Genomic DNA, 17,441 nt, shown 5'->3' with positions numbered 1-17,441 from the left:
CTGTGGTCAGTGTAAGTGAAGGAAATTGGTCAGGCCGAAAGGACAGGATAATCACCTGGGCTGCTGTAGAGTCCTCTGCTCTGATACTTTACTCAAGTACATATGGTAAAGTAGTTATTACAGTACATTCCTAGATATTCCAGCTGAGTACAGTCACTTCCAGCCACCTGGTAGTGAGGCTATTCTCCTCTCCTCTCCTTATCTTGCTGTTGTTGTAATGATGGATGGATGAGATGTTCTTATTTTCCCTTTGAGTGGTGAACATAGGGTGTATGTTTCTCTGCCCCTCCCTCCCTCCCTCCCTCCCTCCCTCCCTCCCTCCCTCCCTCCCTCCCTCCCTCCCTCCCTCCCTCCCCCTCCCTCCCTCCCTCCCTCCCTCCCTCCCTCCCTCCCTCCCTCCCTCCCTCCTTCCCTCCCTCCCTCCCTCTCTCTCTGGGCATGTTCTAGCATGGCATCTTTCCATCCTGATGGTTGTTCATTCAGATTTATCACCTCCTCTCTGTGACTCCTTTTCCAAGGGTCCCGCAGGGCGGGCTGGTCTGGCAGGAGCCGACGGTTTACCAGGTCCTCCTGGTACCATGCTGATGCTGCCAGTAAGTACCAGACCTGACATACAATTCAACAAACACTCATATCTACCAGTATTTAAATGTATTGGCAACTGTAAAGCACTTTACGACAACTGCTGATGGAAAAAGGTCAAAAATAAATGAATTGTTCGATTGTCTTGCTTGATCATGATCCATATGTTGTCTTTCTTGGTCCATATCCTTGATTGATATTTAGATGTTCGTTGTTCACACGCAGCACGATTGTGATTTGTCTTTTGTAAGGCCTGTGTTTCTCTGTGTGACAGTTCCGTTTTGGAGGGGACGGAGAGAAGGGACCCGTGGTGTCTGCTCAGGAGGCCCAAGCCCAGGCCATCCTCTCCCAGGCTAGAGTGAGTACACCAGGGCCGTAATTGGCCAAAGAGGGCCGAATGCCATGGCTGCAGCAGGCCGAAGGGGGCCAAAGCAGGTCAAACAGTACACCAGGGCTGAAGTGGGCCAAAGGAGGCCAAGCGGCTCCAGTGTAGCCTTTGAGGGGGTAAAACTGGCCCAGCTATCTCTCTTGAAATGAAAACATTTTTTTATTAAAAAGAGAACCTCATTGGCATTTCAGCTATCTTGCTCGTTATAAGTGTGGGTCTTCTCACAGTTGTGGTTCATGGTAAGGGGGGAGTGGAGTGGTGGGGTGCCCTGAGAGAGGTGCTGAGCAGGCTACAGGCAGGACCACAGCCTGTTTGGACAGATGCAGGAGGCATTTAAAAATACTACAGGAGTTCATGACCCACGGGTGGATCATCCCAACAGACCAACAGGTGACTGAGGAAAGAGAGAGAGAGAAGGAAAGGATTGGGTCTTGTACAAGTGTAGGCCATTGCGTCATCATGTTTCACTTACGGTAAACCCATGACACCACAGAGGAAGAGCAGCAGTGGGCTATAAGAGAGTGTTTGAGTTAGAATGTTAGGATGTCTGTGGGGCGCTGTGGCATATGTAGGGTGTCTCGTTCTGACTGGTGATTTGTCATCCCTTCCCTTCTCCACCCCCCTCCACCCTCCCGCCATCTACCCCACAGCTCGCCATGAGAGGTCCCTCAGGTCCAATGGGTCTCACAGGAAGATCCGGTCCAGTGGTAATTTTCAGTTCTTCCACCCGTCATAACACACACAGCCAAAGACGTCCCTCTTGCTAAGTCTTTCCACCTCATGTAAGGAATGGTGACCACAGGTCATCGACTGCCCTGTCAGAAACCTACAAAGTATTATTTCAAAATTCACCGCTATTTTCATCCTTCCTATGAGCTATTAACCAGCTATATAGGTCCCTAGAGATGAAACATGAACCAGATTAGAGGGTTGAAGCTTCTTTTTATAATTCTAGTGCATTTCCCTTTGTGTTCATTTGATAGGTCTACCTTAGGTTTTCCCCTTTAAAACCACAAAGTTCATGATAGTTCTTAAAACTTGGCTGTAATTATTAAATCACTAGTTTGGAATGTTTCAGTCGTGAAGACTGGTAAGGTGCTTCAAAAGTTCTACCTAGCCTTGCAATAGAACCCCACCATTTTAGACTTAAGTATATGCCCCAAAAATACTCAATTCAGTTCTAGAGCCCCAAAAGGAAATTCACACATATATATATATATATAAAATTTTTTGTGGGGGGGGGGTCATATGCATTCATCTCTGTTGAATAATACATGTTTGGTGCTGACTAGATAGCTGACACATAGAGATGTTCAAGATGAAACCTGATTAAAGATACTCACACATTTAGTCATCCTATCTAAATTCTTTTAAAAACAGATGAAGATGAAGAGTTATTACTTTCCCTGGAATATAATTATATACAATGGTTTTGTAACATTGTTTTGATAAACTTTTCATTTTTTCTTCAATACATGTCAATGAATCTGTTCAAACAACACAAGAGGCATCAACTAACAGCTAAATGTCGCCATCTGCTGTTTCCTTGTGTGAAACACATACTCACCTTTCTGGCTGTGTGGAGTTATGATCAAGCCATAAGACTGACTTAAGGTTTGTGTCCATGTTTCTCACTGGTCCATCTCTATCTCAGGGTGTTCCTGGTTCTGCTGGACTTAAAGGTGATAGTGGAGATCCTGGTCCTCAGGTGAGAGGTTAAACATATACCTGTAGACTACCCATACCTCACTACAGTTACCCATACCTCACTACAGTTACCCATACCTCACTACAGTTACCCATACCTCACTACAGTTACCCATACCTCACCACAGTTACCAATACCTCACTACAGTTACCCATACCTCACTACAGTTACCCACACCTCACTACAGTTACCCATACCTCACTACAGTTACCCATACCTCACTACAGTTACCCATACCTCACCACAGTTACCCATACCTCACTACAGTTACCTATACCTCACTACAGTTACCAGTACCTCACTACAGTTACCCACACCTCACTACAGTTACCCATACCTCACTACAGTTACCTATACCTCACTACAGTTACCTATACCTCACTACAATTACCCATACCTCACTACAGTTACCATTACCTCACTACAATTACCAGTACCTCACTACCGTTACCAGTACCTCACTACAGTTACCAATACCTCACTACAGTTACCAGTACCTCACTACATTTACCAATACCTCACTACATCACTTGTTATTCACAGGGCCCCAGGGGAGTCCAAGGATCTGCAGGACAAATAGGCAAATCTGGCAAGAGGGTAAGTGAACTGAGTGACCCTCATCTAGCGCTTGTGTGTGTGTGTGTGTGTGTGTGTGTGTGTGTGTGTGTGTGTGTGTGTGTGTGTGTGTGTGTGTGTGTGTGTGTGTGTGTGTGTGTGTGTGTGTGTGTGTGTGTGTGTGTGTGTGTGTGTGTGTGTGTGTGTGTGCGTGTGTGTGTGTGTGTGTGTGTGTGTGTGTGTGTGACGTGTGAGATCTGAGAGGTTTATCCTAATGAATCAAAAATGTCTGATGTCTGATATGTGCTAAAATCCAGTTAAAATGACCAAAAAAGACAACCTGGCAGTGGACACATAATTGTCTGTCGCTGTATTTCCAGGTAGATGTCATGGCCTGATTGGTCTTGATGCTACCATGTTCAGCCTATCTCTTTCTCTCTCCCTCTCTCTTGTAGGGTCGTGGCGGAGCCGATGGGGCCCGAGGAATGCCTGGAGAGTCAGGCTCTAAGGTACACAAGGACCTCTGTCTACTAGTCACTTTTCACTAGTCACTTGTCTCTGTCAAGTGTGACTGCTCTGTTTTGATCACAATACTGTGTTGTAAACCTATGCAGGATTATGTCTGTGTCGTCTTGGGACTCGGTGGTCATTGTCACATTGTTTCTCCACAGGGTGACAGAGGCTTTGATGGCCTTCCCGGTCTGCCTGGTGAGAAGGGACACAGGGTGAGTATAGTAACGTCACCACAAAGTCACAAGCTCCTGCATGTTCACCTCTTCCTTAATGGGAATACAGATGCAGGATATTGATTTGATCACTCCACTCTGGTACAGGACAACTAAAACTGTGTTTGAGGTTTAAAAAGGCTTTTGAAGTTTGACATTGTCCGAAAAAATGTATCACCCCCTACAAAAATGTCCATGAATTATAATCCACATAACAACGAAAATGTCTTTTTGCTGCAGGATTATTTTCCTGCTGTAGCAACCTGGCTTTAAATGAAGATCCTACATCTGTACCTTAGGCAGTTGAGAGCCTGCACACTATCTCAGGGAAATGACCCATGAAGCAGACATCAAATGATCAGGATCTCCCTATTCTCTCCCTCAACAAAACATGACTTTCAGTACCTATACTGGTTCACTTCGATTGAGGGTCTGATTTGAAGTCACCTTCGCTCTTCAACCCGTCCACCCGCTTGAACAAATAGTGAAAGAGAGAGAATGTGGGTCGTGGTATGGCCAACGACACAGTATGTTCCAAAAACATGGGTCTTTTACGTCTAGTATTATCACTCATTCCAGAGGATCTGAGGTAAATTACAGTGAGATTTAGTACAGCAGGTGATCAAGGGGATACATACTGGTTGACTATCATTGAACAATAGACTAGTGTTGGTCTGAGAAACAAATGGCCTTGGACGTTTATAGGCTTATGGGTAAAAACACTGTTGCCCTATTTGATAAAACCAAATTGGCTTAAAACAAAATGCCAACGCTATTAGACTCTGAACAGGGGATTTTGGAAATACCAGGGGTTTTTGGAAGTTATAAAACGTCTTTGACATTTTTGGCGACGTCAGCTTGTGGGTGTTACTACTGAATAATCTGTATTGAGTTTTTGTGTGTGCGATATTGTACAATCAGCTAAATCCTTCATTCAGGAAATGAAATGCTGAATGATGTATATTTATTGTATTATTGTAGAGCTAATCTGACTGGCTTTGAAGTGGTGATTTAAAAATCACTAAATAAAGTTAGCATTATTTAGACTTAGAGTCGGACCAATAGCTTGGACACATTGATCCTCTTATATCGATCTCTTCCATAGAGTTACTCACCAGACACATAGCCAGGCAGCATGTTGAAGATCTCGGTCATGCTACAATGATACACGTGCATATACAGAACTCCCAGTGCCAGTCCTGTTCTGTACTGTCTGCTTGAAGGGCACTTAGAAGAGGCAAGCCACACAAGTCCCCCACCAGGCTAAATAGGAGCTTGGGCTGCAGAGAGGTAGAGAAACAGAGAGAAGGGACAGAGACAATGACAGATATTAGGAGGCCTCAGATATTTCCAGCCTGGGCGTGCGGTTCCTAATCCTGGCCTGGGTAACATCAAGGTAACAACAAAGTCAGTCAGCCAGTCAGCCAGCCAGCCAGCCAGCACAGCCAGCCAGTCTGAAGTAAATAAGAGGTTGTGAGCGGCTTCAAGTCTACAGCTGGCCTGGCCCAATCCTCTTTTATAATAATAATAGCACACATCTCTCTCTCTCTCTCTTTTCTCCCCCTCTATACCCCCCTCTCTCCCATAGGGGGAGACAGGACCACTAGGACCACCTGGAGCCCCTGGAGAAGATGGACAGAGAGTGAGTATCCTCTCCCCCTTCATCATCCTCCCACTCCTCTTCTTCATTTACATCCCTCCGTCCTTACTATGTAAACTAACTGTTTTTCCTCTCTGTGCAGGGCGAGGATGGAGAGATCGGGCCAAGGGGATTGGCTGGAGAGAGTGTAAGAAAGCGTCCACTGAATTGCTATTAGGTTTGATAAATAGGACCCTACAGTGTAACAACGGTATTGGAGTAAAACAAGTATTCAACCACCCTGTTATGACCTACTATCTCCTCTGGTTGACAGCTCGACTACTTCTGTAGCAGTTATTTCATGTATGAATCATATTAGTCCGTTAGGGTGCAGGCATTTGTTCCACAGATGACTTAAACATTGTTTTCTGTGACCCAGAGACAGTAGAGAAAGCGAGACATCCCACCCCCCCATTTTATTTTAGGGGGGGGGGCTCTGGTCTACTTATTGGGTGCCCCAGACTGAGACGTCTCAAACGCAAATGTTATCTGGTCTAGGCGGGGTGGAACTAGTGAGGCTAGTGGAGAAGGGACAATAGGTAGACCATAGGCAGCGGTTCTCTATCTCACTGGAGCATTCCAGATACAGTATCATGAAGGAACTGTGAGCTCACGAGGGAAAGCAGACTCAGGTGAAAGAGGGAATGCCCCCAGACAGGAACATTGAATATTTTTTACAAGGGTAAATGGCTTGAGTGAACTATTTTCATTTATTCACCATCTTTGTGTGATCCTGAAACTCTCTCTCTCTCTCTCTCTCTCTCTCTCTCTCTCTCTCTCTCTCTCTCTCTCTGTCTCTCTCTGTCTCTCTCTGTCTCTAGGGTCCTAGAGGTCTGCTTGGGCCCCGCGGTCCACCCGGTCCCACTGGACAGCCTGTAAGTAGTACTTAACACATACTTTCCTATGACAGAGGTGTCACTGTGGTACCTCCTATATATCACAACACTGAATAAGAAGTTCATCCTCATCTGAATGTTTGTGTTCCCACAGGGTGTAGCTGGAGTGGACGGGCCACACGGTCCCAAAGGAAACATGGTATGAACACTCATAACGTTATCTCACACAGATGCTAAACTAAAACACCCACTCTGATGGAACCAGAAGTGGTTTATATAGTGTTTGTATAAGCCTGACCAATACGTTATTTGTCACCAGAGAGGAGTGTAGTCTACTACAGTGTGTCAGTGTTTAAGATAGGTTGTTTGGGCTAGGTTCTAATGCTATTTTAACCTTCCAAATGACTGCCCGCTGGGGCCTCTCCCTGAGGCACATCAGAGTAGGGTGATATTGCCCCTAAGCACTGATCTAGGTCAGTTTTGCAAGCTAACTTTCTAATGGCTAATGCTAGGATTTGGGAAAGGTACTTCAGCAACAGCAATCCTACAGTTCAGAGGAGCAACCGACTGCACGTTAGTTGTTTGTATGGTCCAGAAATATCAGTTTCTTCAGTGTATACAACAGTTCAACTATGTCTCTAGTATTTAAACCAGATGCACTTTGTGGCTTCGGCTGATGTAAACCGGGCTTTATAAATCAATTTGATTTGATTGATTGATTTTTCTTCGGTCCCAAACGTATTGAGAGTAGACCCTCAAATATCTCCTCAAACGTCTCCATCTTCTTCGTAAAATATACAAATATACTTCAAATCAAATAGTTTTTTGTCACACGCACCGAATACAACAGGTGGAGACCTTAAGTGTTAAATAAAAAATGTAGAAGCAAGAAATAAAAATAAAAGTAACAAATAATTTAAAAGCAGCAGTAAAATAACAGTATATGGCGAGGCCATATACAGGGTGTACAGATATAGAGTGTGCGTGGGCACCGGTGACTTCACATAAGGACTGCTGTGCCCTGCTCTGCTCTTAGCTCATTGTCATGTTAGATTGATCGTATCTGTCTGTCTTTGTTTAGGGACCTCAAGGAGAGCCAGGACCTCCGGGTCAGCAGGGGATCCCAGGGACACAAGTGAGTATCCCAGATATTACAGACATTACAGACATTACAGACATGATAATATCCCAGACATTACAGACATTACAGACATTACAGACATTATAATATCCAAGACATTACAGACATTATAATATCCCAGACATTACAGACATTACAGACATTATAATATCACAGACATTACAGACATTATAATATCCCAGACATTACAGACATTACAGACATGATAACATCACAGACATTACAGACATGATAATATCCCAGACATTACAGACATGATAAAATCCCAGACATTACAGACATGAAAGACATGATAGTATCCCAGACATTAAAGACATTACAGACATGATAATATCCCAGACATTACAGACATTATAATATCCCAGACATTACAGACATTACAGACATTATAATATCCCAGACATTACAGACATTATAATATCACAGACATTACAGACATTACAGACATTATAATATCACAGACATTACAGACATTATAATATCCCAGACATTACAGACATTACAGACATGATAACATCACAGACATTACAGACATGATAATATCCCAGACATTACAGACATGATAAAATCCCAGACATTACAGACATGAAAGACATGATAGTATCCCAGACATTAAAGACATTACAGACATGATAATATCCCAGACATTACAGACATGATAGTATCCCAGACATTAAAGACATGATAATATCCCAGACATTACAGACATTACAGACATGATAATATCCCAGACATTACAGACATTACAGACATGATAGTATCCCAGACATTACAGACATTATAGTATCCCAGACATTACAGACATTACAGACATTATAATATCACAGACATTAAAGACATGATAATATCCCAGACATTACAGACATGATAGTATCCCAGACATTAAAGACATGATAGTATCCCAGACATTACAGACATTACAGACATGATAGTATCCCAGACATTAAAGACATGATAGTATCCCAGACATTACAGACATTACAGACATGATAGCATCCCAGACATTAAAGACATGATACTATCCCAGACATTACAGACATGATAGTATCCCAGACATTAAAGACATGATAGTATCCCAGACATTACAGACATTACAGACATGATACTATCCCAGACATTACAGACATGATAGTATCCCAGACATTAAAGACATGATAGTATCCCAGACATTACAGACATTACAGACATGATAATATCCCAGACATTACAGACATTACAGACGTGATAGTATCTCAGACATTAAAGACATGATAATATCCCAGACATTACAGACATGATAATATCCCAGACATTACAGACATTACAGACATGATAGTATCCCAGACATTAAAGACATGATAACATCACAGACATTACAGACATGATAGTATCCCAGACATTACAGACATGATAATATCCCAGAAATGACAGACATGACAGACATGATAATATCCCAGACATTACAGACATGATAATATCCCAGACATTACAGACATGATAACATCACAGACATTACAGACATGATAATATCCCAGACATTACAGACATGATAAAATCCCAGACATTACAGACATCACAGACATGATAATATCCCAGAAATGACAGACATGACAGACATGATAATATCCCAGACATTACAGACATGATAATATCCCAGACATTACAGACATGATAACATCACAGACATTACAGACATGATAGTATCCCAGACATTAAAGACATGATAGTATCCCAGACATTACAGACATTACAGACATGATAATATCCCAGAAATGACAGACATGACAGACATGATAATATCCCAGACATTACAGACATGATAATATCCCAGACATTACAGACATGATAATATCCCAGACATTACAGACATGATAACATCACAGACATTACAGACATGATAGTATCCCAGACATTAAAGACATGATAGTATCCCAGACATTACAGACATTACAGACATGATAATATCCCAGAAATGACAGACATGACAGACATGATAATATCCCAGACATTACAGACATGATAACATCACAGACATTACAGACATGATAGTATCCCAGACATTAAAGACATGATAGTATCCCAGACATTACAGACATTACAGACATGATAGTATCCCAGACATTAAAGACATGTTAGTATCACAGCTATTACAGACATTACAGACATGATAGTATCCCAGACATTACAGACATGATAATATCCCAGAAATTACAGACATTACAGACATGATAGTATCCCAGACATTACAGACATGATAGTATCCCAGACATTACAGACATTACAGACATGATAGTATCCCAGATATTACAGATATTACAGACATGATAGTATCCCAGACATTACAGACATGATAGTATCCCAGACATTACAGACATGATAATATCCCAGACATTACAGACATTACAGACATGATAGTATCCCAGACATTACAGACATGATAATATCCCAGATATTACAGACATTACAGACATGATAGTATCCCAGACATTACAGACATGATAATATCCCAGACATTACAGACATTACAGACATGATAGTATCCCAGATATTACAGCTATTACAGACATGATAGTATCCCAGACATTACAGACATTACAGACATGATAATATCCCAGACATTACAGACATTACAGACATGATAGTATCCCAGACATTACAGACATTACAGACATGATAATATCCCAGACCTTACAGACATTACAGACATGATAGTATCCCAGACATTACAGACATGATAATATCCCAGACATTACAGACATTACAGACATGATAGTATCCCAGATATTACAGACATTACAGACACTACAGACATGATAATATCCCAGATATTACAGACATTACAGACATGATAGTATCCCAGACATTACAGACATGATAGTATCCCAGATATTACAGACATTACAGACACTACAGACATGATAATATCCCAGATATTACAGACATTACAGACATGATAGTATCCCAGAAATTACAGACATGATAGTATCCCAGATATTACAGACATTACAGACATGATAGTATCCCAGATATTACAGACATTACAGACACTACAGACATGATAATATCTCAGATATTACAGACATTACAGACATGATAGTATCCCAGACATTACAGACATGATAGTATCCCAGACATTACAGACATTACAGACATGATAGTATCCCAGACATTACAGACATGATAGTATCCCAGACATTACAGACATGATAATATCCCAGACATTACAGACATTACAGACATGATAGTATCCCAGACATTACAGACATGATAGTATCCCAGACATTACAGACATGATAATATCCCAGATATTACAGACATTACAGACATGATAGTATCCCAGCCATTACAGACATGATAGTATCCCAGATATTACAGACATTACAGACACTACAGACATGATAATATCCCTGATATTACAGACATTACAGACATGATAGTATCCCAGAAATTACAGACATGATTATATCCCAGAAATTACAGACATTACAGACATGATAGTATCCCAGAAATTACAATCATGATAGTATCCCAGACATTACAGACATGATAGTATCCCAGACATTACAGACATTACAGACATGATAGTATACCAGACATTACAGACATCACAGACATGATAGTATCCCAGACATTAAAGACATTACAGACATGATAGTATCCCAGACATTACAGACATGATAGTATCCCATATATTACAGACATTACAGACACTACAGACATGATAATATCCCAGATATTACAGACATTACATACATGATAGTATCCCAGATATTACAGACATTACAGACACTACAGACACAATACTATCCCATATATTACAGACATTACAGACATGATCGTATCCCAGACATTACAGACATTACAGACATGATAGTATTCCGGACATTACAGACATGATAGTATCCCAGATATTACAGACATTACAGACACTACAGACATGATAATATCCCAGATATTACAGACATTACAGACATGATAGTATCCCAGACATTACAGACATTACAGACATGATAGTATCCTAGGCATTACAGACATGATAGTATCCCAGATATTACAGACATTACAGACACTACAGAAATGATAATATCCCAGATTCTACAGACATTACAGACATGATAGTATCTCAGAAATGACAGACATTACAGACATTACAGACATGTTAGTATCACAGCTATTACAGACATTACAGACATGATAGTATCCCAGATATTACAGACATGATAGTATCCCAGATATTACAGACATTACAGACATGACAGTATCTCAGATATTACAGACATTACAGACATGTTAGTATCCCAGCTATTACAGACATTACAGACATGATAGTATCCCAGATATTACAGGCATGATAGTATCCCAGACATTACAGACATGATTATATCCCAGACATTACAGACATGATAGTATCCCAGACATGACAGACATTACAGACATGATTATATCCCAGACATTACAGACATGATAATATCCCAGACATGACAGACATTACAGACATGATAGTATACCAGACATTACAGACATTACAGACATGATAGTATCCCAGATATTACAGACATTACAGATGTGATAGTATCCCAGACATTACAGACATGATAGTATCCCAGATATTACAGACATGATAGTATCCCAGACATTACAGACATGATAGTATCCCAGATATTACAGACATTACAGATGTGATAGTATCCCAGATATTACAGACATTACAGATGTGATAGTATCCCAGACATTACAGACATGATAGTATCCCAGATATTACAGACATTACAGATGTGATAGTATCCCAGATATTACAGACATTACAGATGTGATAGTATCCCAGATATTACAGACATTAAAGACATGATAATATCCCAGACATTACAGACATGATAGTATCCCAGACATTACAGACATGATAGTATCCCAGATATTACAGACATTACAGATGTGATAGTATCCCAGATATTACAGACATTACAGATGTGATAGTATCCCAGATATTACAGACATTACAGATGTGATAGTATCCCAGATATTACAGACATTAAATACATGATAGTATCCCAGACATTACAGACATGATAGTATCCCAGATATTACAGACATTAAAGACATGATAGTATCCCAGACATTACAGACATGATAGTATCCCAAATATTACAGACATTAAAGACATGATAGTATCCCAGACATTACAGACATGATAGTATCCCAGATATTACAGACATTAAAGACATGATAGTATCCCAGACATTACAGACATGATAGTATCCCAGATATTACAGACATTAAAGACATGATAGTATCCCAGATATTACAGACATTACAGATGTGATAGTATCCCAGATATTACAGACATTAAAGACATGATAGTATCCCAGACATTACAGACATGATAGTATCCCAGACATTAAAGACATGATAGTATCCCAGATATTACAGACATTACAGATGTGATAGTATCCCAGATATTACAGACATTACAGATGTGATAGTTTCCCAGATATTACAGACATTACAGATGTGATAGTATCCCAGATATTACAGACATTAAAGACATGATAGTATCCCAGACATTACAGACATGATAGTATCCCAGACATTACAGACATGATAGTATCCCAGACATTACAGACATGATAGCATCCCAGATATTACAGACATGATAGTATCCCAGACATTACATACATGATAGTATCCCAGATATTACAGACATGATAGCATCCCAGATATTACAGACATGATAGTATCCCAGACATTACAGACATGATAGTATCCCAGATATTACAGACATGATAGCATCCCAGATATTACAGACATGATAATATCCCAGACATTACAGACATGATAGTATCCCAGACATTACAGACATGATAGTATCCCAGACATTACAGACATGATAGTATCCCAGACATTACAGACATGATAGCATCCCAGATATTACAGACATGATAGTATCCCAGACATTACAGACATGATAGTATCCCAGATATTACAGACATGATAGCATCCCAGATATTACAGACATGATAGTATCCCAGATATTACAGACATGATAGTATCCCAGATATTACAGACATGATAGTATCCCAGATATTACAGACATGATAGCATCCCAAATATTACAGACATGATAATATCCCAGATATTACAGACATGATAGTATCCCAGATATTACAGACATGATAGCATCCCAGATATTACAGACATGATAGTATCCCAGACATTACAGACATGATAGCATCCCAGACATTACAGACACGATAGTATCCCAGACATTACAGACATGATAGTATCCCAGACATTACAGACATGATAGTATCCCAGATATTACAGACATTACAGATGTGATAGTATCCCAGATATTACAGACATTACAGATGTGATAGTATCCCAGATATTACAGACATTAAAGACATGATAATATCCCAGACATTACAGACATGATAGTATCCCAGACATTACAGACATGATAGTATCCCAGATATTACAGACATGATAGTATCCCAGACATTACAGACATGATAGTATCCCAGACATTACAGACATGATAGTATCCCAGATATTACAGATATTACAGATGTGATAGTATCCCAGATATTACAGACATTACAGATGTGATAGTATCCCAGATATTACAGACATTACAGACATGATAGTATCCCAGACATTACAGACATGATAGTATCCCAGACATTACAGACATGATAGTATCCCAGATATTACAGACATTACAGATGTGATAGTATCCCAGATATTACAGACATTACAGATGTGATAGTATCCCAGATATTACAGACATTAAAGACATGATAATATCCCAGACATTACAGACATGATAGTATCCCAGACATTACAGACATGATAGTATCCCAGACATTACAGACATGATATTATCCCAGATATTACAGACATTACAGACGTGATAGTATCCCAGACATGACAGACGTGATAGTATCCCAGACATTACAGACATGATAGTATCCCAGACATGACAGACATTACAGACATGATAATATCCCAGAAATTACAGACATGATAGTATCCCAGACATTACAGACATGATTATATCCCAGACATTACAGACATGATAGTATCCCAGACATGACAGACATTACAGACATGATTATATCCCAGACATTACAGACATGATAATATCCCAGACATGACATTACAGACATGATAGTATACCAGACATTACAGACATTACAGACATGATAGTATCCCAGATATTACAGACATTACAGATGTGATAGTATCCCAGACATTACAGACATGATAGTATCCCAGATATTACAGACATGATAGTATCCCAGACATTACAGACATGATAGTATCCCAGATATTACAGACATTACAGATGTGATAGTATCCCAGATATTACAGACATTACAGATGTGATAGTATCCCAGACATTACAGACATGATAGTATCCCAGATATTACAGACATTACAGATGTGATAGTATCCCAGATATTACAGACATTACAGATGTGATAGTATCCCAGATATTACAGACATTAAAGACATGATAATATCCCAGACATTACAGACATGATAGTATCCCAGACATTACAGACATGATAGTATCCCAGATATTACAGACATTACAGATGTGATAGTATCCCAGATATTACAGACATTACAGATGTGATAGTATCCCAGATATTACAGACATTACAGATGTGATAGTATCCCAGATATTACAGACATTAAATACATGATAGTATCCCAGACATTACAGACATGATAGTATCCCAGATATTACAGACATTAAAGACATGATAGTATCCCAGACATTACAGACATGATAGTATCCCAAATATTACAGACATTAAAGACATGATAGTATCCCAGACATTACAGACATGATAGTATCCCAGATATTACAGACATTAAAGACATGATAGTATCCCAGACATTACAGACATGATAGTATCCCAGATATTACAGACATTAAAGACATGATAGTATCCCAGATATTACAGACATTACAGATGTGATAGTATCCCAGATATTACAGACATTAAAGACATGATAGTATCCCAGACATTACAGACATGATAGTATCCCAGACATTAAAGACATGATAGTATCCCAGATATTACAGACATTACAGATGTGATAGTATCCCAGATATTACAGACATTACAGATGTGATAGTTTCCCAGATATTACAGACATTACAGATGTGATAGTATCCCAGATATTACAGACATTAAAGACATGATAGTATCCCAGACATTACAGACATGATAGTATCCCAGACATTACAGACATGATAGTATCCCAGACATTACAGACATGATAGCATCCCAGATATTACAGACATGATAGTATCCCAGACATTACATACATGATAGTATCCCAGATATTACAGACATGATAGCATCCCAGATATTACAGACATGATAGTATCCCAGACATTACAGACATGATAGTATCCCAGATATTACAGACATGATAGCATCCCAGATATTACAGACATGATAATATCCCAGACATTACAGACATGATAGTATCCCAGACATTACAGACATGATAGTATCCCAGACATTACAGACATGATAGTATCCCAGACATTACAGACATGATAGCATCCCAGATATTACAGACATGATAGTATCCCAGACATTACAGACATGATAGTATCCCAGATATTACAGACATGATAGCATCCCAGATATTACAGACATGATAGTATCCCAGATATTACAGACATGATAGTATCCCAGATATTACAGACATGATAGTATCCCAGATATTACAGACATGATAGCATCCCAAATATTACAGACATGATAATATCCCAGATATTACAGACATGATAGTATCCCAGATATTACAGACATGATAGCATCCCAGATATTACAGACATGATAGTATCCCAGACATTACAGACATGATAGCATCCCAGACATTACAGACACGATAGTATCCCAGACATTACAGACATGATAGTATCCCAGACATTACAGACATGATAGTATCCCAGATATTACAGACATTACAGATGTGATAGTATCCCAGATATTACAGACATTACAGATGTGATAGTATCCCAGATATTACAGACATTAAAGACATGATAATATCCCAGACATTACAGACATGATAGTATCCCAGACATTACAGACATGATAGTATCCCAGATATTACAGACATGATAGTATCCCAGACATTACAGACATGATAGTATCCCAGACATTACAGACATGATAGTATCCCAGATATTACAGATATTACAGATGTGATAGTATCCCAGATATTACAGACATTACAGATGTGATAGTATCCAGATATTACAGACATTAAAGACATGATAATATCCCAGACATTACAGACATGATAGTATCCCAGACATTACAGACATGATAGTATCCCAGATATTACAGACATTACAGATGTGATAGTATCCCAGATATTACAGACATTACAGATGTGATAGTATCCCAGATATTACAGACATTAAAGACATGATAATAAGACATTACAGACATGATAGTATCCCAGACATTACAGACATGATAGTATCCCAGACATTACAGACATGATATTATCCCAGATATTACAGACATTACAGACGTGATAGTATCCCAGACATGACAGACGTGATAGTATCCCAGACATTACAGACATGATAGTATCCCAGACATTACAGACATGATAGTATCCCAGACATGACAGACATTACAGACATGATAATATCCCAGAAATTACAGACATGATAGTATAGACATTACAGACACTACAGACTTGATAATATCCCAGACATTACAGACATGATAGTATCCCAGACATTACAGACATGATAGCATCCCAGATATTACAGACATGATAGTAAGACATTACAGACATGATAGTATCCCAGATATTACAGACATGATAGCATCCCAGATATTA

At 39.5% G+C, this 17,441-nt stretch overlaps 1 protein-coding gene across 6 annotated transcripts in view; it reads left to right on the top strand.

Annotated features, from left to right (window-relative positions):
- col11a1a (collagen, type XI, alpha 1a) overlaps positions 1–17,441 on the top strand; it is a 96,040-nt gene that overhangs the window by 38,182 nt on the left and 40,417 nt on the right. For all 6 annotated transcript variants that reach the window (XM_052483364.1, XM_052483362.1, XM_052483365.1 and 3 more), the window contains 12 exons: positions 519–593; positions 857–940; positions 1,621–1,677; positions 2,625–2,678; positions 3,222–3,275; positions 3,689–3,742; positions 3,905–3,958; positions 5,547–5,600; positions 5,701–5,745; positions 6,419–6,472; positions 6,588–6,632; positions 7,515–7,568. In XM_052483364.1, coding sequence (XP_052339324.1) covers positions 519–593; positions 857–940; positions 1,621–1,677; positions 2,625–2,678; positions 3,222–3,275; positions 3,689–3,742; positions 3,905–3,958; positions 5,547–5,600; positions 5,701–5,745; positions 6,419–6,472; positions 6,588–6,632; positions 7,515–7,568 — 684 coding nt within the window. The remainder of the gene's footprint in view (positions 1–518; positions 594–856; positions 941–1,620; positions 1,678–2,624; positions 2,679–3,221; positions 3,276–3,688; positions 3,743–3,904; positions 3,959–5,546; positions 5,601–5,700; positions 5,746–6,418; positions 6,473–6,587; positions 6,633–7,514; positions 7,569–17,441) is intronic.

Source organism: Oncorhynchus keta, chromosome 28, assembly GCF_023373465.1.
Source record: "Oncorhynchus keta strain PuntledgeMale-10-30-2019 chromosome 28, Oket_V2, whole genome shotgun sequence".
In the NCBI taxonomy this organism is placed as follows: Eukaryota; Metazoa; Chordata; class Actinopteri; order Salmoniformes; family Salmonidae; genus Oncorhynchus; species Oncorhynchus keta.
The sequence above is the reverse complement of the archived record's forward strand: the minus strand, read 5'-3'. Positions and strand labels throughout refer to the sequence as shown.